This window comes from Meleagris gallopavo, chromosome 22 (assembly GCF_905368555.1).
Source record: "Meleagris gallopavo chromosome 22, MGAL_WU_HG_1.1, whole genome shotgun sequence".
Classification (NCBI taxonomy): Eukaryota; Metazoa; Chordata; class Aves; order Galliformes; family Phasianidae; genus Meleagris; species Meleagris gallopavo.
In genome coordinates, this window is record NC_139425.1 from 1,387,011 (window position 1) to 1,411,891 (window position 24,881).

Consider the following 24,881-nt stretch of genomic DNA (forward strand, 5'->3'; position numbering starts at 1 on the left):
AAAGGGGTGAAAAGAAGGGAGCCCAGCAGGCGAGATGGAACAGCTCACTGCACAGCCCTCCCATCCCATGGGACAAAGCAGCCTGGAGAAGGAACAGGGCTCTCCGAGCACTGCACACTGCTGATGCCACTCCCAGTACTGAGCCAGCTGAGCACGCAAAGGAAATGCAGCACAAGACAATATGCATCATTTTTTAATGTGGGCTGTGGCATTCCGCAGAGCGCAAGGTCATTTCAGTACAAGGCAGAGTTGTGTCTGCCACATGGGACAAACATCGGTGACACAAACACTGGGCACAAATTCTTCAACTCTGCATGCAGTTACAAGACTTTTTCAAGGCTACAGAAAAACATTTTCTTTGTTATTTTGGAAGAACCAGATAACATATTTATCTTTAATAACATGAACAAAAAAAATGACGAGAGCAAAGTAGCAGACGAAAGCAGCTCCTGTGACAGCAGAACTGTGACAGCTGAGAGCTCCAACAGAGCCTCGGTGTCTGCACTCGGTCACAGCACCTCTGCTTGCTGCCTGAGACAACAAAGAGACGTGATGGAAAAACACTCCAACGTCTGAGGCAATTATAAGCATGCAGTACATGTATTTTAAGTGAATCACTGTTCAGACAAAGCAACAGATAGGTAAAACGCCCTACAAAGGTTCTACTTTTGAAGAAAAAAAACCAATCATGACAATAATTAAACTCCTTACAAGACAAAGAAAAACAAGACAAAGGCCATCACTGATGACACTTTTTTAATTTAATACGACCAGACTTTTTCAAAGTAACTTATAAAATAAGAGAGAACAGGACAGGAAGGTTTCATATTTACAGTCATTCAAAAGTGATAGTGTAAGAGCTTAACTCAAATAGTGGTGACAGGATCATGGAAATGTACAGAGAATAATCTTGTAGAACATTATTAGGATTTTTTATGTTATCTTGTCAACTATTAAAAGTATCTGTTGCATTTTTATTTTACTTTTGTTACTGCCAAGGTCACCAGATTCTTATTCACCATTTCCTTCTCAAAATGACGAATGATACCAAAAGAAGCCACTTTTTCTGTATGTAAAAAAACATACAGACATCAAGAACATCTGCTTTTGTTCTTCCAAAACATCACAGAAGTGGCACAGCAGAGTTAACACTAGAGCTCTACTCTTTAGCATTAAATTAAAAAAAAAAAGTTGGGGAAAGGAAATAAAGCAGATCAAGTTAGTGTAATCATTCGGTTGGATTCTGGATGACAATCAAGAAGTAGTCTTTATCTGGAAGGGAAAAGAAAAAAAAAAATCAAATTATTCTTTTGTTGTTGATATTTGTTCACAAAGAAAAGCATTCCTGTTGCTAAATACAGGAACTTTCAGCTTTTTTTCTTTTTCATGTCTCACTGATATGCTGTTGGAACCGTACAGTCCTGACATTCATCCCCAGTGATCAAAACAGGTTTGACATGTTGGATCACTTATCTGAGTCTCGTGGTGGAAAAGTCTCACATGCTCAAGAGCCAAATTTAACACCACTTGTCCCTAATAAATGAGAATAACTGATACATGCAATGATTTAACCAAACTAGGCAGTGCAAGACAGTGATTTCCCATATCTCACAGGCAGACTGCTGGACTGAAGGGGTTCCAGCTGCATTTGTTCTGGAGCAATGGTTATTTCTCTTTCCATCTTTCACATGGAAATGAGAGGGTGCACCAGCATAAACCCCAGAGCCTCTCTTCCCCAAGCACTGCTCTGACTGCTGGAGCACCAGCCTCCTTCTTTGCCTCCCCACCAGCAAAATGCCCCCACAGAGCAGATGGAGTACAAAGGAAAAAAAAAGCTGAGTTCTTGCACTATCAGTACAACTCATCTCATCCCTGTTTCATAGTTGGATGAAATACTGAGGAGTATCTCCAGAAGAGAAGGCTGCTGCCACATTCGGTGACTCATCAGTACAGCTACATGTTAAAATCCTTTCCTCTGAGCCAGAAGAAGTGGAATGAGTAGTGAGTGAGCCGCTAGGACAGAAGCCCTCCTGCACTTCATGTATGAAGAGGGAAGGTCCTATGGGAGCTGTGACAGCAGGCAGCTGTTGTGGCCACAGGGATCATGAAGTGGTTTAGTTCAAAATTTTTGGTGTAAGGAGGAAAAAAAAAAAAAAAAAAGCAGAATTGTCACCACGAACTTTTAAAGAGAGAAAACTTTAAGCTTCTCAGGCAACAAATTAGCAGCGTCCCCTAGAATTCTGCCCTCCAGCATCTAAGGGCCCACGAGAGCTAGTCACTTCTCAAGAAACACCTTTCAAAAGCCTGGGAGCAGGCAATCCCACTGTGCCATGTGCCAAGCAAGTGGGGCAGCTGGCCTAGCTGAAGAGGGAACACGTGGAACTGGGGCAAAAAGAAAAAGCACACAGCTTCTGGAAGCAAGGTCTGGTTTCAAAGGGAGAGTACAGAGCTGCAGTTTGCATTTGCAGGGAGAAAACAAGAAAAACCAAAGCTGTACTTGAGTTGATGCTGAACAGTGTGGTCTGATACAACAAAAAGGCTTTTTCAAGTTTGTCAGCAGCAAGAGGAGGTCAAAGGAAATCAGGGACTGATACTTGGAGTGAAAGGTCACCTCACAAGTGGAGACGTCTAATGCCTTTTCTGCCTCAGTATTTAATAACAACAATAGATCTTGGTTTGTCTTGACCTCCGAGTTGGAGGACATGACTGGGAAGCAATAACTTTCAATTAGCAGACATTACAATTGTAGGGATGCAGCTGTACCAGCTGAATGGCCATAAGTCCACGGGGTCTGGCGGGACTTGCTTCAGAGGGAGTTAGCAGATGTTACAGCTAAGTGGCTGGAGCAGCTCAGCGGGAAGGGAATGAGGGCACTGGTGGCAGCAGGCTCAGCAAGAGCGAGCAGTGTCCCTTGGCAGCTGAGAGGCAAATATTTTGGGGTGTATTACACAAAGCACAACCAGCAGGTCAAAAGAGGTGATTCTTCCACAATATTTAGCACTGGTGCGGCCTCAGCTTGAACACTGTGTACAGCTCTGAGCTCCATAACATAAAAGGGACGTGAAGGTTCTTGGAAGCATCCCGAGGAGGACACAGAGCGGGCAGCAGGACTGGGAGATGTGTGCTGTGAGGAGAGCCTGAGGGCACCGGAGTTGCCTGGTCTGAAGAGCAGGAGCCTGAGAGGCGGCCTCACCGCGCCCTGCAGCCCCTGAGGAGGGGGAGCAGAGGGAGCAGCTGGGATCTGCTCCTGGGAACCAAGGACAGGATGTGCAATAATAAAAATTGTGCCAGTTTTCAATTGAACGATCCCATTTCAGATGGTTTATAAGTTCAGCACTCAGTTAGGTGAAACTGGTCTCAAAACATTTATTTCTGACTTTCTGTATTTCATATTGAAAAACACAAAGCAAATGAGAGGCTGCAACACACTATCAAATGCTAATTAACCATTTCTACTCCAATAAAAATGAAATGAGGAAAGTGATTTCGCACACTGCAGCATGAAAAAGCAAACTAAGGCCAGTGATAAAATTTCCAACTGAAGAAAGCAGTGAAGGACAAAGTCTTTGGAAAAGAACAGAGTAGGTAACATGAATAAAAGCAGCATGCAGAACTCATTTCTCAGGCTCACAGCATCTCTACTGTAGAGAAACCAACAAGCGACTTTGACAGACCTCACAGGAGAAGTAGCTGCTGGATGCTCTGATGCCTGCTTTCAGCCTACTTCCTCTTACCTGGAGCAACCATGATTTCATTTTTCTTGGAGCGGATCCGCAGGAATGTGAGGTCATTTTGGGGATCAATGTCTCGCACAGTGCTCCTTGCCTTCATGATGAAGCTGTGCATTAGGCCAGCATACTGAATGGTTGTGGTGTTGTCCATAGTACTTTTGATAGGAATACCTGCACAAAGCCACCACGGGGACAGCAAGGGTCAGTAACACAGCTTTTGAACCAACTCCCTCCAGGAGTGGCCAGTGAACCTGAGTATGGGTTAGAGAGCTAAAACAGGGGAATGGGATCAGGAGTGCTCTTTTTAAAGCTTAAAAGAAGAGTATGAACAGAAATAAGATAGAGAGGTTAAGTTCTGCAACCACAGACAAAAGTGAGAATAACCACTTCCCTCTACTAGCATCAGTGGTTTACTTTTGCTTTGTCAGTTATTCATTTGAGATGTATAAACAGATAAATAAAAACAAAAATAAGTGTTTTAGGGGAAGACTGGGAATACCTGTCATGTTTTCTAAGGATTATTTCTAGAAAACATTTGGTTTAAACTGACAATCACACAATTTTAACAAGCTGAGCTTACGTACAGGAAAATCTTTGCTGAAGAGAGACATCAACTGCAACTCCTTAAAATGCACGAGTGGTGTAAGTTATGATCTCAGAAAACAGACTGACAATACCTTCAGAGTTAACAACAATGATTCCTTGCACTCCTTTCTGGCTCTGAATTCGCTTCAGCGTTTCTTCTACCTCAGCCTGCAAAAACAGAAAGCACAAATCAAAAGAGAGAGTGGTGAGGTGCTGGGACGGGTTGCCCAGAGAGGCTGCGGATGCCCCATCCCTGCAGGTGTTCAAAACCACGTTGGATGGAGCCCTGGGCAGCCTGGTCTAGTGCCAGACCTGGAGGCTGGTGGTGCAGCCTGTGGCAGAGGGTTGGAACTTGATGATCCTTAGGCTTTTTTCCAACCCAAGCCATTCTATGATTCTATGATCTGTCTGAGTAATCTTCAGTCATTTGTGATTACAATATTGTGCAAACTTGGAACTCTCTTTTAATTCTGCCCTCTCCTCCTCCCAACCCTCCTGGCTCACAGTGGGAAGACTTCTTAGACTGCTACAGGATAGGCACGCAGCAAAATTTGTGTACACACAAATGGAATTCATGAACAAAACAGAATAACGCACACTCACCATGCAAAACTACCCTCCCTTTTCTCAAACCAATGCTAAAAGGAATTAAAAACATAAAAAGCAAACGGAAGAAATGATCCGTGCTTTTTATTTAGAATTATTATTGGTGTAGGGATCACTGCTTTGGAAAATCAACTCCTCCAAAAATAAAAGAAAAAAAGATGACTGAAGGCCCAAGCATCAATTTTGGTGTTTCTGACTCCCTGTAAAGGAAACAGAGGCATGCTGGACATTTCAGATCCTGCAAGACCTGGCACAGAACAAAAGAATCAGCTAAAGTCATGGGAAAGGCCAGAGCTACAGGGGGCACACGGCCAACTGGGCTGCATTTGTCAGGTACTGTGAGTAACCCTCTGCCCACCTCCCCCAGCTGGGAGAGGTGATTTGTGTCAGCAAAAAAAAGCATCAGTTCAGCCTAAGAAGTGCCAGCAAAGCTTCCATGGGGCTTTGGGAACGTAAGTAGTTCAGAGTAATGCAGACTGCTGCTATGATCACACAGCACCACCTGAGCTTGTCTTGACAAAGCAGAATTATTATCCTACACAGAAAAAAAAAATATATTAGTTTAATTGCTTTGGCAGAGGCCTTGATTTCTTCTGAATGCTGGACTGCTTCCACATGGAAGAAAAGGAAAGAGAAAAAAAAAAAAACAAACAGACAACTACAGGCTGAGTGATAAACAGTGGCACTCTGTTCCATCTGAAAAAAATGTCCTGTCTTCTTCGTAGATGCATCTGAGTCCAAAGTCATCAAAACACTTAATCAGACCTCAACAAATCTGCTTGGGTGCCAAGAAGCATCCACACAGAACTACGCTGACTTTAAATCTCATCTACCAACCAGCAGATAACCCAACTCAGAGGAGGGGGAGCAGCTCTGGCAGCTCACAGCTGTTTGTTCAGGGATGTCTTCTGGAGCTGCACACAGAGGAGACTCCTCCCCAGCACCTCACAGAACCTCTGCCACTCACCGAGCCAACAAAAACATCATCCAGAAAAACATCACATACTGAACCCGAGCAGCAAACAAAACCTTAATCCCAACATAAGGCCAGGTGATGCAAGAGATAGCATCTGGGAAAAAGATGCATTCTGTAAAAGGAGACCAAAATCTCCTCCTGTCAGACTCTTACATAAGAGTAAGTACATACAAACCGCATATCAGCACAGCAGGTTTTGCCTAGAAGGTGTGAGCCACAATCCCACTGCGTGTCTCAATGAGCTGCTGCAGTTCTTCACACACAGCTTCCATCTGCATTCCTTTATTCCCACACAAACTGAGCCCTAACGCTATAACCTCCGGCTGCAATCTCCCACAATTTAAATTAAAAAAAAAAAAAAAAGAACGTTCCGGGTTCCACAGAACATCAGCCTGAAGAAGCCGGTAATAAACACGGCCTTTTCTCCCGACTTCCCTCCGGCTGTCTCGACCCGCAGCTCGGATCCACAGACGGCCGAGGATCCCTGGCGTTCAGACACCGCAGCGGTGCAGGGCAGCGCCGCGGCCTTCCCCCGCACGGCTCTGAGCGGTGCCGGCCGCCCGAGCACCCCGCGGCTCCCAGCAGCTCCCTCGCGATCCCGGCGGCGCAGTTCCCGCCCCAGCACGCCCGGCCCGCGCTCACACCGAAGCCGAGCGGCACGGCCTGAGGAGCGGCCCCAGCCCGGCCGCCTCACTCACCATCGCGAGCCACCACCTCGCAGCCCAGTCACGCCCTGCGCGCATGCGCCTCCGGCTCCACCAATCAAAGGGCAGAGCGCGCTGCTGACCCGGAAGCACTCGTTGCGGGCGGGGTCAGGCGCGTGCGCGTCCCTCGGGGCGGTGCCGCCGTCGCCGCGGTAACGGCCGGGCCCGGCGGCGAAGCGGGGCGAGGCGAGGCCCTCGGCCGAGAGTTGTGGCAGCGACTCGGGCCCTTTGTGAAACGCGACTCCCGTTGGTGTTAAACATGCCCGATAAAAGGCTTTGTCGCTCTCATTTTCCTCAGTTCTTTGGGCTCCGTTCTTTGCCACAACTGAACGCTGCGTCTTCCAGCCCTGCGAGTGACATCCGTGCAGGGAAGCGAGGTCCGGCTGCTCCCGGCTGTCACGGAATCATCGAATGGCCTGGGCTGAAAAGGACCACAAAGACCATCTAGTTCCAACCCCTGCTATGTGCAGTTGCAGAAAGACAGCTGAGAAGAAAATGCTGACCTGAAGGACATTTGTTTTCTCCTCACTTTTAGCCAAAGCACTGAAAAATAAGCAGGAAGTGACACAGCACATTGCCTCCCTGCTCCTGCTGTATGTCCAGAGCTGAGCCACACACGGTGCTTCCATCTGCACGCTCTCAATGCAGCACCCTGTGCTCTTTAACCAGTAAGCAGCCAAGCACTGCAGCACCAGATGGCCATATTTTCTCCGCCTCAATTTGATGTGAAATATGGCTGCAGCTACTTCGAATTTTCTGAAGTAATATCAAAATTTGGGTTTGCGCCACTTGATAGTCTGCTCTCCTACTGCAGATATACACTAGGTGTAGAAAACTATGTTTGGAATCTGCTGCAACTAACCAAGTTGCATTTACTGACCCTTGGTGAACATCTGCAAGAGCAAGAACAGAGAAAGGACAGCAGGGAAGAAAGGCAGAGTGTCTCTGGGGGACGATCACTTTGTGTACCACGGGCACTGAAGGCGAAATACCAGCTAAAAAAGAGGGCTACTAGGTGGGCAGAAAATTAGCTGAATGGCCAGACAAAGAGGGCTGTGAGAACTGGCAAAAAGCTCAGCTGGAAGCCAGTTGATAGAAGGCTGCCTAGGCCTCTATCCAGCACCAGTATTGTTCAACCACTCCATCATGACCTGGCAGCACAGGCTGCAGATGATGTAGAGGGACAATGAACAGTTTAAAAAGCAGATCTTCATGCAGTAATTCAAATGCAGAAACTCCATGGAGTGATAGGAAAAAGCAGGGCAAAGCAGTCGCCCTTCAAGGCTCAGCACTGAGCCCTCGCAGCACCCAGGCACAGAACACACGGGGCAGCCCATAACACGCTAAAAGCCATTGGAGCTGAAGCAGCGCAGCACAGCTCAGTGTCCTCCAACCTCGAGCCTGAGCTCTGGGCCCGAGACACATTCACTTGCAGCCCTCCCGCTGCAGGCTCCCAGGCTGCCCAGCTCCCCATCCAACCTGGCCTTCAACACCTCCAGGGATGGACGGGGCATCCGCAGCCTCTCTGGGCAGCTGTTCCAGCACCTCACCACTCCCGCTGTAAAGAACTTCCCCCTGACATCCAACTGACATCCTGACATCTTCCCTCCCTCAACTTCATACCATTTCCCCTTGTCCTGCTGTTACCTACCCTTTCAAAGAGTTGATTCCCCTCCTGTTTGTAGGCTCCCTTTAGGTACTGAAGGCTGCAATGAGCTCACCCCGCAGCCTTCTTTTCTCCAGGCTGAACAAGCCCGGCTCCCTCAGCCTGTCCTCGTAGGGGAGCCGCTCCAGCCCCCTGATCATCTCTGTGGCTCTCCTCTGCACCCTCTCCAACAGCTCTCTGCCTTTCTTGTACTGGGGCTCCAGACCTGGACACGGCACTGCAGATGGGGCCTCACAAGAGCAGAGGAGAGGGGGACCATCACCTCCCTGTCCCTGCTGGCCACCCCTCTTCTTCTGGCCCTTTCCTGAGCCCCAGCTATCAGGAGTGCCCCGCTGCTTTTGCTGCAGAGCCTTATTATCCAAGAGCATGAAGACTTGGGGGAAAACCTCAGCAGCTACGCATGTGCCGAGGGAAGATTTCATGCCCTGGCCTACACACAGCCCGGCTTTCCCCGCTCTGCGCTGCCGGCGTCCCCCGCAGCCCCTGTGCTGTGACAAACACCAGCGGGGCTCGGGCCCAATGCCCCTCCTGCTGCACGCCCTCCCACATCCCCATGTGCCTCAACTCCTCGTGCCTCAACGGGAGGCTGATGTGCAGGCCACGGCTGCCCGCGCGCAGCTGGGCTTCCCGGGGCAAACAGCAACCCTCAGCACAGCCCAAGGCTGAGAAAGCCATCAGGGAAGAGAGGCGAGCTCGAGGGGCCGAATGCAGGGACACCTCTCTTCCTCCCGCGCTGCTTCCCCTCCTTTGTGCCTTTGCAGTCCTTGCAGAGCAAGGGGATGCTCACGGCCTGGCGCTAGCAGTTATGCTTGGGCTGAAAGGCCACCCGTTGGCAAGACCAACAAGGAAACGGGGCAAAACCAGCAGAATTTCAGGGGAGAGCCGACCGGTTCATGGCCCCGCAATTGCCAGCCCAAGCAAGGGACCTTTGGACCAGCTACGGAAAGAGGCAGCACCATTTTTAAAAAGTTGGTTTCGCTTTTATTCAATACAAAAGGACTTGGGCTGTATTTATCAACACAGCCCAAAATGAAACCCCAGCGTCCAGGATTTCTGCCTAGCAAGGAGTCGTCGGCCTCCAGTCACACACAAGGAGAAGCCTGAGCCTGTGGCCTCGTCACCTCCTCTCTCTCCAGGCCCGGCTAGCCGTATTTCAATCTCGTACTAGACCGGCCCTGGCCCTGAAGAGACGCATCCTGAAGGAACGCAGCGTCTCCACCTCTTGCCACAGATCAACTCCTGCCTCTGGCGAGTCCTCTGCGCTTGGGACGCAGCACAAGCCCTTCCCTTCCAGTTGCCTTAGTTCCTCTGCACTGTCCGTGACGGGACACGCACGGCCATGCCAGAAAACCGGACGACTCAGTCAGCTGCCTTTGGTGCCACCTCCCAGGAAGCATTCCAGCCGATTCTGCTGTCCTGCGGGCCTTCTCGCTCAAGCCCTTATCATTTCTTTTTGCTTTCCTTCTTGGCTTTCTTCCTCAGCCGAGCAGCACTTGCCTTGGGTTTCTGCACTGTCTCCCAAGTCTCAGTCTCCCAGGACTGCGCGAGTCCTACAAGAAGCAATTCAGAAACGGTCAGGGAACCTTCACGGCTAACAACTGGCTGACAGCTCGCTGTGGGAGCTCAAGTCACCCGCCCGGGCAGCTTTGGCTGCCAGTACTGGAAACCGCCTTCCTCACCTTCGGGCACGCTAGAAGCTCCACCTCTATCTCCTTCCCAAAAGTCCCATACAAACTAGAACCCAAAGCCATCTCCTGCAAGGCAGCGCCTGCACAGGGGTTGGACACTGTGCCTGGCAGCGCGTGCACGCAGCACAGCAGCAGCAGCAGGATAAGATGAGCTTGCACCTCAAGGCTTCCTGCGTGCATCAGGAACAGCACGCACACGGAAGGCAGGACAGAACAAACCACGGCACTCTCAGCAGTGCCGGGGCACACTACCGTAGGCCACGGCTACAAACTGTTCCCTCCCTGCCTACCGTCTGCGCCTTTCTATCAGCCTCACAGAGCACGACTTACTGGCTTATGGCACCTGGAAACGGGCACGATCGCAGCGAGCGCACAGAGAAGCTGCAAAGTGGCTCCACTGAAGACACCGCGGCGCAGCTCGTTCTCCGCCAGCGTGGGCTCAGGGATCTCAGCTGGGGAGAAACGCCCTTCAGCAGCCACACAGCAGACAGCCTGCTGCTCTCCTGCTCTCAAGGAGGCTGCTTTCTACAAGAGGGGAAAAAAAAAGAGTCCTTATTCTCTCATGCACATTGGTGTTACAGGCTGACTTAGAGAGCTGTTCTGAAGATATCCTTGCTCTACTGACCCAATAACAAAGAAGGACACAAAACTCGCAGCTGCGGCGTCTTTTACCGCCTGCCGAGGAAAAGATTCCTCAAACTTGAGCATCGCTCCACTTGCAGGCGAGGGGAGCAGGAGCTGAAAAGGACAGGGGGACATAAAATAAGGGAAAAGCTTAACAGAGAGCAGATCTGGTGCGGACAGTGACACAAGCTGTGTCTCAACAGCACTGCCTTAGCGCACGCCTACATTAGGCACACCTACCTTGCAAGGGCCACACAGGAAGCTTGGGACACAGGCACCTATTGCTCCCCCGAGTCCCAACTCCATTGCTCAGCCGCTCCTCCATGTTCTGCAACAGAAAAGTCACAAGACGGAAATTCAATTCATCGCAGACGTCACCAAACCTCCCTTCTCAGGGCAGTGGCACTCATTTCCCTGCATGATAAATCAGGGCAGAGTGAGCAGCTTACCGAGTGAGCAGCATTTACTGCCACTTGGTAGCAGCAACCTACGCCTAACTCTAAACTACCAAAAGCAACCTACGCCTAACTCCAAACTACTAACAGGAACCTACGCCTAACTCCAAACTACTAACAGGAACCTACGCCTAACTCCAAACTACTAACAGGAACCTATGCCTAACGCTAAAACTACACTTAACACTAAAACTAAGCTAACGCTAAAATCAACAACAAAGCCCAGAAGCGGGACCTAACTCCTACAGGGGGAAGATGGAACTGGGGGCCCGCAGAACCGCAGAGGAGCAACAAGGTGGAGGAGGAGCAGATGTGAAGCAATGCCACCCAGCTAATGCTGGGGGCGGGGGCCGCGCAGCGGGTAAGGAGCCCAGCGCCCGGACCAGCGATGGCGGAGCTGTGACTGCGCCGATGCGGGGCCTGGCACGGTGGTGTGGTGCCAGGCCAGCTGTGCCGCAGGCGGATCCACCTCCATGGGCTCCTCTGGAGGCAGATCCACCTCCATGGGCTCCTCTGGAGGCGGATCCACCTCCATGGGCTGCCCATGGTCGCTCACAGCGGTGGTCCGGGCGCGATGGAACCGGGCTCTCTTCCTCCTCTCCCTCCTCCGCTTGATGGTCATGGCGGGCCCCCTCCTCCTCTTCGGTTCTGGGGCCCCCAGCTCCCTCTTCCCACTTAAAATCACGCTCTCCTCAACTCTCGCTCTCTTAGTGCTGGACATGGCTGCCACCTGCCCAGCACGCTCAGAGACGAGTGCGCCAGGTGGGGCGGCAGCGACCAAGGAGACAGCTGTGACATGGGGAAGGTTCTACACCGGCACCTGTTCTGCTGCTGCTGGGAGTGGGCGTTCTGCACAGGATGAGGAGGGGGCTGGAGAACAGGGCACGGGACGGGAGCTACAAGGCGCTCCCTGTGCCCAGCGGGCAGCCCTTCTCTCCGGCCAGCAAGAGGCCACAGAGGAGCCGAAGCCGACAAAAGGGCCCTCGGCCTCCTTCCCCCTTTCCCTCCTGCCACACGGGAATCCCCTTTTGGGGCTGGGCCACGCAGCACACAGCGGCACGCTCAGGGATCTCCTGAGCTCAGCGCAAACAACGGCAGGCTCCAAAGTGGACCTGACGACGCCTGCCTCCTGGGAGACAGAAGCCCCGGCTTCCATTTCAGCATCCCGAGCCTCTTCCTGCTGGGCACTCAAACATTACCTACAATAAATACGTCCCACTGAGTTTTCAACAAATCTTGCAGAGTCTCTGAGGAAATGCGGTACAGGGAACAAGCTTCCTCAGCAAGGCTCTCTGTTACTCGCCTCGCTGAGAAAGCCCTTGCGTTCAGCACAGTAACAGCCCTGCTATTTGCTGGGGCATCTCAGGCAGCCTCGGGGGCAAAGACGAGGTAGGTAAGTGATGCAGCACACAACTTCCGGAGGACACCCAGGGACTTGGAAGGATGTCAGTCACTGCAGGCCCTCTCCCTACTGCACGTGCTCAGCGACAGCACGAGAGCATCTCCTCCTGCCATGAAGCTGGCAGCCGGCAGCGGGGAGCGGGGAGCAGGGAGGCAGCAGCTGGGGCACGGAGCTGTCAGCAGAACAGGAAGCGCACGCTAAGCGAGGTGCGTGCGGGTCAGACCCACAGCCAGGAACACTTCAGCTGCAGGGCCAGCGCTGGGCCTGCCTACATCCGCCCGGGCAGCTTCTGCCAGCTCCCGCACAGCTTCTCCCCTTTGCACTTTCTCTTGGCAGGGGACGAGGGAAAACCAGGCTAACAGGCAGAGACCTGATGCGGGCCGCAGCCTGCCGTGCCTGCCCAGAGCATCGGGAGCGCTACGGCCGTACGCAGGAAGCTTGACTGCTGTGCTAAGACACGGCTAGGAAAGCACTGCTTGTCCTTCTTGCCACCGTGGCTGCGTCCATACGGACTGAGCGGGGCCGTCCTCTTTGTGCCAAACCAGCAGAACACAGCCTGCAGCGCCTGCGTGGGCCAAGATGTTCATTGCGCGCCGCCTGCCACGGCACCCAGCTCAGCTCCTAACAGCACCTGCGATGCCGAACGCTGCACACAGCCTCGCTGTGCACCCAAAGACTTACAACAGCGCCAACAAAGCGCGCAGAAACGCGACGCGCTCCTGACTGCTTGCCCTTTTAACATCTCCCTCGCCCTCCTTCCCTCCCTCCCTCCCTCCCTCCCTGCCTCCCTCCCGCCAAGCTATCAAGGCAGCCGTTCCCAAGCAACAAACAGGATCACACAGAACTTCAGCGCACACTCGTCCCGCTCACTGACATCCAGAGCACGCGACAAACCTTCAGCCATGCCCACTCCTCCCCCACTCAAACAGAGCACCAAGGCGTGTGGATCCATTCCTCGCCCGGGCTTTGCTCGGCACCAATTCCAGCGCGGAGTCCTCATTCACACACCTGAAACACCAACGCACAAAAACTTAAGCTTATCACTAGAAAACTGCAGTAACAGCGGGGGCCAGTTTCCTACTACAGACATCCGGAAACACCAACAAGCGTAACGCTTTAAGGTACGGACCCCAGGACTCGTACAGCTTTAAAGATGCTGCGTGAGGATCACGAGCGGATGCATTGCGAAGATCCCAGCTCCCCCCCATCTGACAAGACAAAGGACGGCTGCCCAGCAACAGGCCCACGCCTGCGCAAGAGATATTATGAAGCCACGAACACCGGGGAGTGAACCGTATGAAGACTGTCAGCTGGAAGGGGAAAGCGCGCGCCGCTGCTGGAGCAGAGACTCCCCGGCCGCCCGGCGCTGTTTTGCTTACTTGCTCGCTTGAAGAAACGACAATTTCCAAAATGCACAATCGGGCTGTTCAATCTGTTGAGCAGAACGTAAAACACCACCACAGCCACACGGGGCCGTCGCCATCCTCGCCGCAGCATCGGGCCCCGCCATCCACAGCCTCCCGCAAAACTCCGCCGAGCGAGGCCAAAAGCCAAACTCGCCATCCGGACGGAGCCCCGCGCTTCCCCGCCGCCACCTCCGAGGCCCGCCGCCACGCAGACGACGCCCAACGAGAGCGAGCGAGCGAGACGCCGGCTTCCCCGCCGCGTCCAAACGAAGAGCGACGGCACCGGATCGCGGCGCGACGGCTCCCAGCGCACGACGGAGCGCCGCGCGGCCCGCAAAGCCGCGAGCCGGGACCCGCCTCTGGCCGCCGGCGGCACCGCGAGCTCCTCCCCCGACAGCCCCTCGATGCCCCCGCTCGGGGCCGAGGCCCGACCCCGTTCCCGGCACACAGCCCGCTCCTCCCGGCCCCGCTCGCCGCCCTCGCGCCGCCGTGCCGCGCTGCCCCGGAAGTGCTCTCCGCCGGCAGGAAGCACTTCCTGCCCCGGCCCCAGCAACCGCCTGCGGCGTCACGTTGCTGAGGGCGGCCTGGGGGCGGCTGCCGGATTCCTCCCGGATGGCGCCGGAGCCACGCGACTTTTCTGCTTCTCCTCTGCTTTGCTTTCCTTTCGTGCCCTTTCTTTTCCTTTTCCCTTCCCTTCCCTCTTCCTTCCCTTCCCCTTCACAGTTCCCTTTTCCTTTCCTTCCTTCCTTCCTTCCTTCCCCTCTCCTCCGCTCCCCTCCCCCCCCTCCCCTCCCTTCCCTTTTCTTTCTCTCCACGCTCTCTATGCAGCTCGGAAACGGAGATGCCTCGAGAAGATCATCTACGCAGGCAATAAATGCCTTGTGCTGCATTTCATTGCTTTGTGCTCTTGACAGACTCGGATTCGGTTTGCCCTTCACACAAGAATCACAGAATGGCCACGGTTGGAAGGGACCTCAAGGATCATGAATGTCCAAACCCCTGCCACACGCAGGGCCACCAACCTCCCCGTTTAATACCACACCAGGCTGCCCAGCTCCCCATCCAACCTGGCCTTCAACACCTCCAGGGATGGACGGGGCATCCGCAGCCTCTCTGGGCAGCTGTTCCAGCACCTCACCACTCCCGCTGTAAAGAACTTCCCCCTGACATCCAACTGACATCCTGACATCTTCCCTCCCTCAACTTCATACCATTTCCCCTTGTCCTGCTGTTACCTACCCTTTCAAAGAGTTGATTCCCCTCCTGTTTGTAGGCTCCCTTTAGGTACTGAAGGCTGCAATGAGCTCACCCCGCAGCCTTCTTTTCTCCAGGCTGAACAAGCCCGGCTCCCTCAGCCTGTCCTCGTAGGGGAGCCGCTCCAGCCCCCTGATCATCTCTGTGGCTCTCCTCTGCACCCTCTCCAACAGCTCTCTGCCTTTCTTGTACTGGGGCTCCAGACCTGGACACGGCACTGCAGATGGGGCCTCACAAGAGCAGAGGAGAGGGGGACCATCACCTCCCTGTCCCTGCTGGCCACCCCTCTTCTTCTGGCCCTTTCCTGAGCCCCAGCTATCAGGAGTGCCCCGCTGCTTTTGCTGCAGAGCCTTATTATCCAAGAGCACGAAGACTTGGGGGAAAACCTCAGCAGCTACGCATGTGCCGAGGGAAGATTTCATGCCCTGGCCTACACACAGCCCGGCTTTCCCCGCTCTGCGCTGCCGGCGTCCCCCGCAGCCCCTGTGCTGTGACAAACACCAGCGGGGCTCGGGCCCAATGCCCCTCCTGCTGCACGCCCTCCCACATCCCCATGTGCCTCAACTCCTCGTGCCTCAACGGGAGGCTGATGTGCAGGCCACGGCTGCCCGCGTGCAGCTGGGCTTCCCGGGGCAAACAGCAACCCTCAGCACAGCCCAAGGCTGAGAAAGCCATCAGGGAAGAGAGGCGAGCTCGAGGGGCCGAATGCAGGGACACCTCTCTTCCTCCCGCGCTGCTTCCCCTCCTTTGTGCCTTTGCAGTCCTTGCAGAGCAAGGGGATGCTCACGGCCTGGCGCTAGCAGTTATGCTTGGGCTGAAAGGCCACCCGTTGGCAAGACCAACAAGGAAACGGGGCAAAACCAGCAGAATTTCAGGGGAGAGCCGACCGGTTCATGGCCCCGCAATTGCCAGCCCAAGCAAGGGACCTTTGGACCAGCTACGGAAAGAGGCAGCACCATTTTTAAAAAGTTGGTTTCGCTTTTATTCAATACAAAAGGACTTGGGCTGTATTTATCAACACAGCCCAAAATGAAACCCCAGCGTCCAGGATTTCTGCCTAGCAAGGAGTCGTCGGCCTCCAGTCACACACAAGGAGAAGCCTGAGCCTGTGGCCTCGTCACCTCCTCTCTCTCCAGGCCCGGCTAGCCGTATTTCAATCTCGTACTAGACCGGCCCTGGCCCTGAAGAGACGCATCCTGAAGGAACGCAGCGTCTCCACCTCTTGCCACAGATCAACTCCTGCCTCTGGCGAGTCCTCTGCGCTTGGGACGCAGCACAGGCCCTTCCCTTCCAGTTGCCTTAGTTCCTCTGCACTGTCCGTGACGGGACACGCACGGCCATGCCAGAAAACCGGACGACTCAGTCAGCTGCCTTTGGTGCCACCTCCCAGGAAGCATTCCAGCCGATTCTGCTGTCCTGCGGGCCTTCTCGCTCAAGCCCTTATCATTTCTTTTTGCTTTCCTTCTTGGCTTTCTTCCTCAGCCGAGCAGCACTTGCCTTGGGTTTCTGCACTGTCTCCCAAGTCTCAGTCTCCCAGGACTGCGCGAGTCCTACAAGAAGCAATTCAGAAACGGTCAGGGAACCTTCACGGCTAACAACTGGCTGACAGCTCGCTGTGGGAGCTCAAGTCACCCGCCCGGGCAGCTTTGGCTGCCAGTACTGGAAACCGCCTTCCTCACCTTCGGGCACGCTAGAAGCTCCACCTCTATCTCCTTCCCAAAAGTCCCATACAAACTAGAACCCAAAGCCATCTCCTGCAAGGCAGCGCCTGCACAGGGGTTGGACACTGTGCCTGGCAGCGCGTGCACGCAGCACAGCAGCAGCAGCAGGATAAGATGAGCTTGCACCTCAAGGCTTCCTGCGTGCATCAGGAACAGCACGCACACGGAAGGCAGGACAGAACAAACCACGGCACTCTCAGCAGTGCCGGGGCACACTACCGTAGGCCACGGCTACAAACTGTTCCCTCCCTGCCTACCGTCTGCGCCTTTCTATCAGCCTCACAGAGCACGACTTACTGGCTTATGGCACCTGGAAACGGGCACGATCGCAGCGAGCGCACAGAGAAGCTGCAAAGTGGCTCCACTGAAGACACCGCGGCGCAGCTCGTTCTCCGCCAGCGTGGGCTCAGGGATCTCAGCTGGGGAGAAACGCCCTTCAGCAGCCACACAGCAGACAGCCTGCTGCTCTCCTGCTCTCAAGGAGGCTGCTTTCTACAAGAGGGGAAAAAAAAAGAGTCCTTATTCTCTCATGCACATTGGTGTTACAGGCTGACTTAGAGAGCTGTTCTGAAGATATCCTTGCTCTACTGACCCAATAACAAAGAAGGACACAAAACTCGCAGCTGCGGCGTCTTTTACCGCCTGCCGAGGAAAAGATTCCTCAAACTTGAGCATCGCTCCACTTGCAGGCGAGGGGAGCAGGAGCTGAAAAGGACAGGGGGACATAAAATAAGGGAAAAGCTTAACAGAGAGCAGATCTGGTGCGGACAGTGACACAAGCTGTGTCTCAACAGCACTGCCTTAGCGCACGCCTACATTAGGCACACCTACCTTGCAAGGGCCACACAGGAAGCTTGGGACACAGGCACCTATTGCTCCCCCGAGTCCCAACTCCATTGCTCAGCCGCTCCTCCATGTTCTGCAACAGAAAAGTCACAAGACGGAAATTCAATTCATCGCAGACGTCACCAAACCTCCCTTCTCAGGGCAGTGGCACTCATTTCCCTGCATGATAAATCAGGGCAGAGTGAGCAGCTTACCGAGTGAGCAGCATTTACTGCCACTTGGTAGCAGCAACCTACGCCTAACTCTAAACTACCAAAAGCAACCTACGCCTAACTCCAAACTACTAACAGGAACCTACGCCTAACTCCAAACTACTAACAGGAACCTACGCCTAACTCCAAACTACTAACAGGAACCTATGCCTAACGCTAAAACTACACTTAACACTAAAACTAAGCTAACGCTAAAATCAACAACAAAGCCCAGAAGCGGGACCTAACTCCTACAGGGGGAAGATGGAACTGGGGGCCCGCAGAACCGCAGAGGAGCAACAAGGTGGAGGAGGAGCAGATGTGAAGCAATGCCACCCAGCTAATGCTGGGGGCGGGGGCCGCGCAGCGGGTAAGGAGCCCAGCGCCCGGACCAGCGATGGCGGAGCTGTGACTGCGCCGATGCGGGGCCTGGCACGGTGGTGTGGTGCCAGGCCAGCTGTGCCGCAGGCGGATCCACCTCCATGGGCTCCTCTGGAGGCAGATCCACCTCCATGGGCTCCTCTGGAGGCGGATCCACCTCCATGGGCTGCCCATGGTCGCTCACAGCGGTGGTCCGGGCGCGATGGAACCGGGCTCTCTTCCTCCTCTCCCTCCTCCGCTTGATGGTCATGGCGGGCCCCCTCCTCCTCTTCGGTTCTGGGGCCCCCAGCTCCCTCTTCCCACTTAAAATCACGCTCTCCTCAACTCTCGCTCTCTTAGTGCTGGACATGGCTGCCACCTGCCCAGCACGCTCAGAGACGAGTGCGCCAGGTGGGGCGGCAGCGACCAAGGAGACAGCTGTGACATGGGGAAGGTTCTACACCGGCACCTGTTCTGCTGCTGCTGGGAGTGGGCGTTCTGCACAGGATGAGGAGGGGGCTGGAGAACAGGGCACGGGACGGGAGCTACAAGGCGCTCCCTGTGCCCAGCGGGCAGCCCTTCTCTCCGGCCAGCAAGAGGCCACAGAGGAGCCGAAGCCGACAAAAGGGCCCTCGGCCTCCTTCCCCCTTTCCCTCCTGCCACACGGGAATCCCCTTTTGGGGCTGGGCCACGCAGCACACAGCGGCACGCTCAGGGATCTCCTGAGCTCAGCGCAAACAACGGCAGGCTCCAAAGTGGACCTGACGACGCCTGCCTCCTGGGAGACAGAAGCCCCGGCTTCCATTTCAGCATCCCGAGCCTCTTCCTGCTGGGCACTCAAACATTACCTACAATAAATACGTCCCACTGAGTTTTCAACAAATCTTGCAGAGTCTCTGAGGAAATGCGGTACAGGGAACAAGCTTCCTCAGCAAGGCTCTCTGTTACTCGCCTCGCTGAGAAAGCCCTTGCGTTCAGCACAGTAACAGCCCTGCTATTTGCTGGGGCATCTCAGGCAGCCTCGGGGGCAAAGACGAGGTAGGTAAGTGATGCAGCACACAACTTCCGGAGGACACCCAGGGACTTGGAAGGATGTCAGTCACTGCAGGCCCTCTCCCTACTGCACGTGCTCAGCGACAGCACGAGAGCATCTCCTCCTGCCATGAAGCTGGCAGCCGGCAGCGGGGAGCGGGGAGCAGGGAGGCAGCAGCTGGGGCACGGAGCTGTCAGCAGAACAGGAAGCGCACGCTAAGCGAGGTGCGTGCGGGTCAGACCCACAGCCAGGAACACTTCAGCTGCAGGGCCAGCGCTGGGCCTGCCTACATCCGCCCGGGCAGCTTCTGCCAGCTCCCGCACAGCTTCTCCCCTTTGCACTTTCTCTTGGCAGGGGACGAGGGAAAACCAGGCTAACAGGCAGAGACCTGATGCGGGCCGCAGCCTGCCGTGCCTGCCCAGAGCATCGGGAGCGCTACGGCCGTACGCAGGAAGCTTGACTGCTGTGCTAAGACACGGCTAGGAAAGCACTGCTTGTCCTTCTTGCCACCGTGGCTGCGTCCATACGGACTGAGCGGGGCCGTCCTCTTTGTGCCAAACCAGCAGAACACAGCCTGCAGCGCCTGCGTGGGCCAAGATGTTCATTGCGCGCCGCCTGCCACGGCACCCAGCTCAGCTCCTAACAGCACCTGCGATGCCGAACGCTGCACACAGCCTCGCTGTGCACCCAAAGACTTACAACAGCGCCAACAAAGCGCGCAGAAACGCGACGCGCTCCTGACTGCTTGCCCTTTTAACATCTCCCTCGCCCTCCTTCCCTCCCTCCCTCCCTCCCTCCCTGCCTCCCTCCCGCCAAGCTATCAAGGCAGCCGTTCCCAAGCAACAAACAGGATCACACAGAACTTCAGCGCACACTCGTCCCGCTCACTGACATCCAGAGCACGCGACAAACCTTCAGCCATGCCCACTCCTCCCCCACTCAAACAGAGCACCAAGGCGTGTGGATCCATTCCTCGCCCGGGCTTTGCTCGGCACCAATTCCAGCGCGGAGTCCTCATTCACACACCTGAAACACCAACGCACAAAAACTTAAGCTTATCACTAGAAAACTGCAGTAACAGCGGGGGCCAGTTTCCTACTACAGACATCCGGAAACACCAACAAGCGTAACGCTTTAAGGTACGGACCCCAGGACTCGTACAGCTTTAAAGATGCTGCGTGAGGATCACGAGCGGATGCATTGCGAAGATCCCAGCTCCCCCCCATCTGACAAGACAAAGGACGGCTGCCCAGCAACAGGCCCACGCCTGCGCAAGAGATATTATGAAGCCACGAACACCGGGGAGTGAACCGTATGAAGACTGTCAGCTGGAAGGGGAAAGCGCGCGCCGCTGCTGGAGCAGAGACTCCCCGGCCGCCCGGCGCTGTTTTGCTTACTTGCTCGCTTGAAGAAACGACAATTTCCAAAATGCACAATCGGGCTGTTCAATCTGTTGAGCAGAACGTAAAACACCACCACAGCCACACGGGGCCGTCGCCATCCTCGCCGCAGCATCGGGCCCCGCCATCCACAGCCTCCCGCAAAACTCCGCCGAGCGAGGCCAAAAGCCAAACTCGCCATCCGGACGGAGCCCCGCGCTTCCCCGCCGCCACCTCCGAGGCCCGCCGCCACGCAGACGACGCCCAACGAGAGCGAGCGAGCGAGACGCCGGCTTCCCCGCCGCGTCCAAACGAAGAGCGACGGCACCGGATCGCGGCGCGACGGCTCCCAGCGCACGACGGAGCGCCGCGCGGCCCGCAAAGCCGCGAGCCGGGACCCGCCTCTGGCCGCCGGCGGCACCGCGAGCTCCTCCCCCGACAGCCCCTCGATGCCCCCGCTCGGGGCCGAGGCCCGACCCCGTTCCCGGCACACAGCCCGCTCCTCCCGGCCCCGCTCGCCGCCCTCGCGCCGCCGTGCCGCGCTGCCCCGGAAGTGCTCTCCGCCGGCAGGAAGCACTTCCTGCCCCGGCCCCAGCAACCGCCTGCGGCGTCACGTTGCTGAGGGCGGCCTGGGGGCGGCTGCCGGATTCCTCCCGGATGGCGCCGGAGCCACGCGACTTTTCTGCTTCTCCTCTGCTTTGCTTTCCTTTCGTGCCCTTTCTTTTCCTTTTCCCTTCCCTTCCCTCTTCCTTCCCTTCCCCTTCACAGTTCCCTTTTCCTTTCCTTCCTTCCTTCCTTCCCCTCTCCTCCGCTCCCCTCCCCCCCCTCCCCTCCCTTCCCTTTTCTTTCTCTCCACGCTCTCTATGCAGCTCGGAAACGGAGATGCCTCGAGAAGATCATCTACGCAGGCAATAAATGCCTTGTGCTGCATTTCATTGCTTTGTGCTCTTGACAGACTCGGATTCGGTTTGCCCTTCACACAAGAATCACAGAATGGCCACGGTTGGAAGGGACCTCAAGGATCATGAATGTCCAAACCCCTGCCACACGCAGGGCCACCAACCTCCCCATTTAATACCACACCAGGCTGCCCAGCTCCCCATCCAACCTGGCCTTCAACACCTCCAGGGATGGACGGGGCATCCGCAGCCTCTCTGGGCAGCTGTTCCAGCACCTCACCACTCCCGCTGTAAAGAACTTCCCCCTGACATCCAACTGACATCCTGACATCTTCCCTCCCTCAACTTCATACCATTTCCCCTTGTCCTGCTGTTACCTACCCTTTCAAAGAGTTGATTCCCCTCCTGTTTGTAGGCTCCCTTTAGGTACTGAAGGCTGCAATGAGCTCACCCCGCAGCCTTCTTTTCTCCAGGCTGAACAAGCCCGGCTCCCTCAGCCTGTCCTCGTAGGGGAGCCGCTCCAGCCCCCTGATCATCTCTGTGGCTCTCCTCTGCACCCTCTCCAACAGCTCTCTGCCTTTCTTGTACTGGGGCTCCAGACCTGGACACGGCACTGCAGATGGGGCCTCACAAGAGCAGAGGAGAGGGGGACCATCACCTCCCTGTCCCTGCTGGCCACCCCTCTTCTTCTGGCCCTTTCCTGAGCCCCAGCTATCAGGAGTGCCCCGCTGCTTTTGCTGCAGAGCCTTATTATCCAAGAGCACGAAGACTTGGGGGAAAACCTCAGCAGCTACGCATGTGCCGAGGGAAGATTTCATGCCCTGGCCTACACACAGCCCGGCTTTCCTTCCCCGCTCTGCGCTGCCGGCGTCCCCCGCAGCCCCTGTGCTGTGACAAACACCAGCGGGGCTCGGGCCCAATGCCCCTCCTGCTGCACGCCCTCCCACATCCCCATGTGCCTCAACTCCTCGTGCCTCAACGGGAGGCTGATGTGCAGGCCACGGCTGCCCGCGTGCAGCTGGGCTTCCCGGGGCAAACAGCAACCCTCAGCACAGCCCAAGGCTGAGAAAGCCATCAGGGAAGAGAGGCGAGCTCGAGGGGCCGAATGCAGGGACACCTCTCTTCCTCCCGCGCTGCTTCCCCTCCTTTGTGCCTTTGCAGTCCTTGCAGAGCAAGGGGATGCTCACGGCCTGGCGCTAGCAGTTATGCTTGGGCTGAAAGGCCACCCGTTGGCAAGACCAACAAGGAAACGGGGCAAAACCAGCAGAATTTCAGGGGAGAGCCGACCGGTTCATGGCCCCGCAATTGCCAGCCCAAGCAAGGGACCTTTGGACCAGCTACGGAAAGAGGCAGCACCATTTTTAAAAAGTTGGTTTCGCTTTTATTCAATACAAAAGGACTTGGGCTGTATTTATCAACACAGCCCAAAATGAAACCCCAGCGTCCAGGATTTCTGCCTAGCAAGGAGTCGTCGGCCTCCAGTCACACACAAGGAGAAGCCTGAGCCTGTGGCCTCGTCACCTCCTCTCTCTCCAGGCCCGGCTAGCCGTATTTCAATCTCGTACTAGACCGGCCCTGGCCCTGAAGAGACGCATCCTGAAGGAACGCAGCGTCTCCACCTCTTGCCACAGATCAACTCCTGCCTCTGGCGAGTCCTCTGCGCTTGGGACGCAGCACAGGCCCTTCCCTTCCAGTTGCCTTAGTTCCTCTGCACTGTCCGTGACGGGACACGCACGGCCATGCCAGAAAACCGGACGACTCAGTCAGCTGCCTTTGGTGCCACCTCCCAGGAAGCATTCCAGCCGATTCTGCTGTCCTGCGGGCCTTCTCGCTCAAGCCCTTATCATTTCTTTTTGCTTTCCTTCTTGGCTTTCTTCCTCAGCCGAGCAGCACTTGCCTTGGGTTTCTGCACTGTCTCCCAAGTCTCAATCTCCCAGGACTGCGCGAGTCCTACAAGAAGCAATTCAGAAACGGTCAGGGAACCTTCACGGCTAACAACTGGCTGACAGCTCGCTGTGGGAGCTCAAGTCACCCGCCCGGGCAGCTTTGGCTGCCAGTACTGGAAACCGCCTTCCTCACCTTCGGGCACGCTAGAAGCTCCACCTCTATCTCCTTCCCAAAAGTCCCATACAAACTAGAACCCAAAGCCATCTCCTGCAAGGCAGCGCCTGCACAGGGGTTGGACACTGTGCCTGGCAGCGCGTGCACGCAGCACAGCAGCAGCAGCAGGATAAGATGAGCTTGCACCTCAAGGCTTCCTGCGTGCATCAGGAACAGCACGCACACGGAAGGCAGGACAGAACAAACCACGGCACTCTCAGCAGTGCCGGGGCACACTACCGTAGGCCACGGCTACAAACTGTTCCCTCCCTGCCTACCGTCTGCGCCTTTCTATCAGCCTCACAGAGCACGACTTACTGGCTTATGGCACCTGGAAACGGGCACGATCGCAGCGAGCGCACAGAGAAGCTGCAAAGTGGCTCCACTGAAGACACCGCGGCGCAGCTCGTTCTCCGCCAGCGTGGGCTCAGGGATCTCAGCTGGGGAGAAACGCCCTTCAGCAGCCACACAGCAGACAGCCTGCTGCTCTCCTGCTCTCAAGGAGGCTGCTTTCTACAAGAGGGGAAAAAAAAAGAGTCCTTATTCTCTCATGCACATTGGTGTTACAGGCTGACTTAGAGAGCTGTTCTGAAGATATCCTTGCTCTACTGACCCAATAACAAAGAAGGACACAAAACTCGCAGCTGCGGCGTCTTTTACCGCCTGCCGAGGAAAAGATTCCTCAAACTTGAGCATCGCTCCACTTGCAGGCGAGGGGAGCAGGAGCTGAAAAGGACAGGGGGACATAAAATAAGGGAAAAGCTTAACAGAGAGCAGATCTGGTGCGGACAGTGACACAAGCTGTGTCTCAACAGCACTGCCTTAGCGCACGCCTACATTAGGCACACCTACCTTGCAAGGGCCACACAGGAAGCTTGGGACACAGGCACCTATTGCTCCCCCGAGTCCCAACTCCATTGCTCAGCCGCTCCTCCATGTTCTGCAACAGAAAAGTCACAAGACGGAAATTCAATTCATCGCAGACGTCACCAAACCTCCCTTCTCAGGGCAGTGGCACTCATTTCCCTGCATGATAAATCAGGGCAGAGTGAGCAGCTTACCGAGTGAGCAGCATTTACTGCCACTTGGTAGCAGCAACCTACGCCTAACTCTAAACTACCAAAAGCAACCTACGCCTAACTCCAAACTACTAACAGGAACCTACGCCTAACTCCAAACTACTAACAGGAACCTACGCCTAACTCCAAACTACTAACAGGAACCTATGCCTAACGCTAAAACTACACTTAACACT

The 24,881-nt window shown here is 55.2% G+C and overlaps 2 protein-coding genes across 51 annotated transcripts in view; both read right to left on the reverse strand.

The window, feature by feature from the left end:
* Positions 1-177: 177 nt before the first annotated feature.
* On the reverse strand, positions 178-6,729 carry DYNLRB1 (dynein light chain roadblock-type 1). Its single transcript, XM_085241819.1, has 4 exons — positions 6,597-6,729; positions 4,409-4,484; positions 3,735-3,902; positions 178-1,272 (listed from the first exon to the last, which is right to left on the reverse strand). Exons 1-4 carry the CDS (start codon positions 6,639-6,641, stop codon positions 1,229-1,231), a joined length of 333 nt encoding a protein of 110 aa, XP_085097945.1. The 5' UTR covers positions 6,642-6,729; the 3' UTR covers positions 178-1,228.
* A 2,497-nt stretch (positions 6,730-9,226) lies between these two features.
* The window catches only part of ITCH (itchy E3 ubiquitin protein ligase), a 98,388-nt gene continuing 82,733 nt past the window's right edge, over positions 9,227-24,881 (reverse strand). For 21 of the 50 annotated variants that reach the window (XM_085241594.1, XM_085241567.1, XM_085241546.1 and 18 more), the window contains 10 exons: positions 24,479-24,566; positions 24,240-24,352; positions 23,945-24,139; positions 17,650-23,476; positions 17,411-17,523; positions 17,116-17,310; positions 10,821-16,647; positions 10,582-10,694; positions 10,287-10,481; positions 9,227-9,818 (listed from right to left, as the gene is read on the reverse strand). The gene's annotated coding sequence lies outside the window, so the exon portion shown is untranslated. The remainder of the gene's footprint in view (positions 9,819-10,286; positions 10,482-10,581; positions 10,695-10,820; positions 16,648-17,115; positions 17,311-17,410; positions 17,524-17,649; positions 23,477-23,944; positions 24,140-24,239; positions 24,353-24,478; positions 24,567-24,881) is intronic. The other 29 variants (XM_085241586.1, XM_085241581.1, XM_085241576.1 and 26 more) reach the window with 28 other exon arrangements.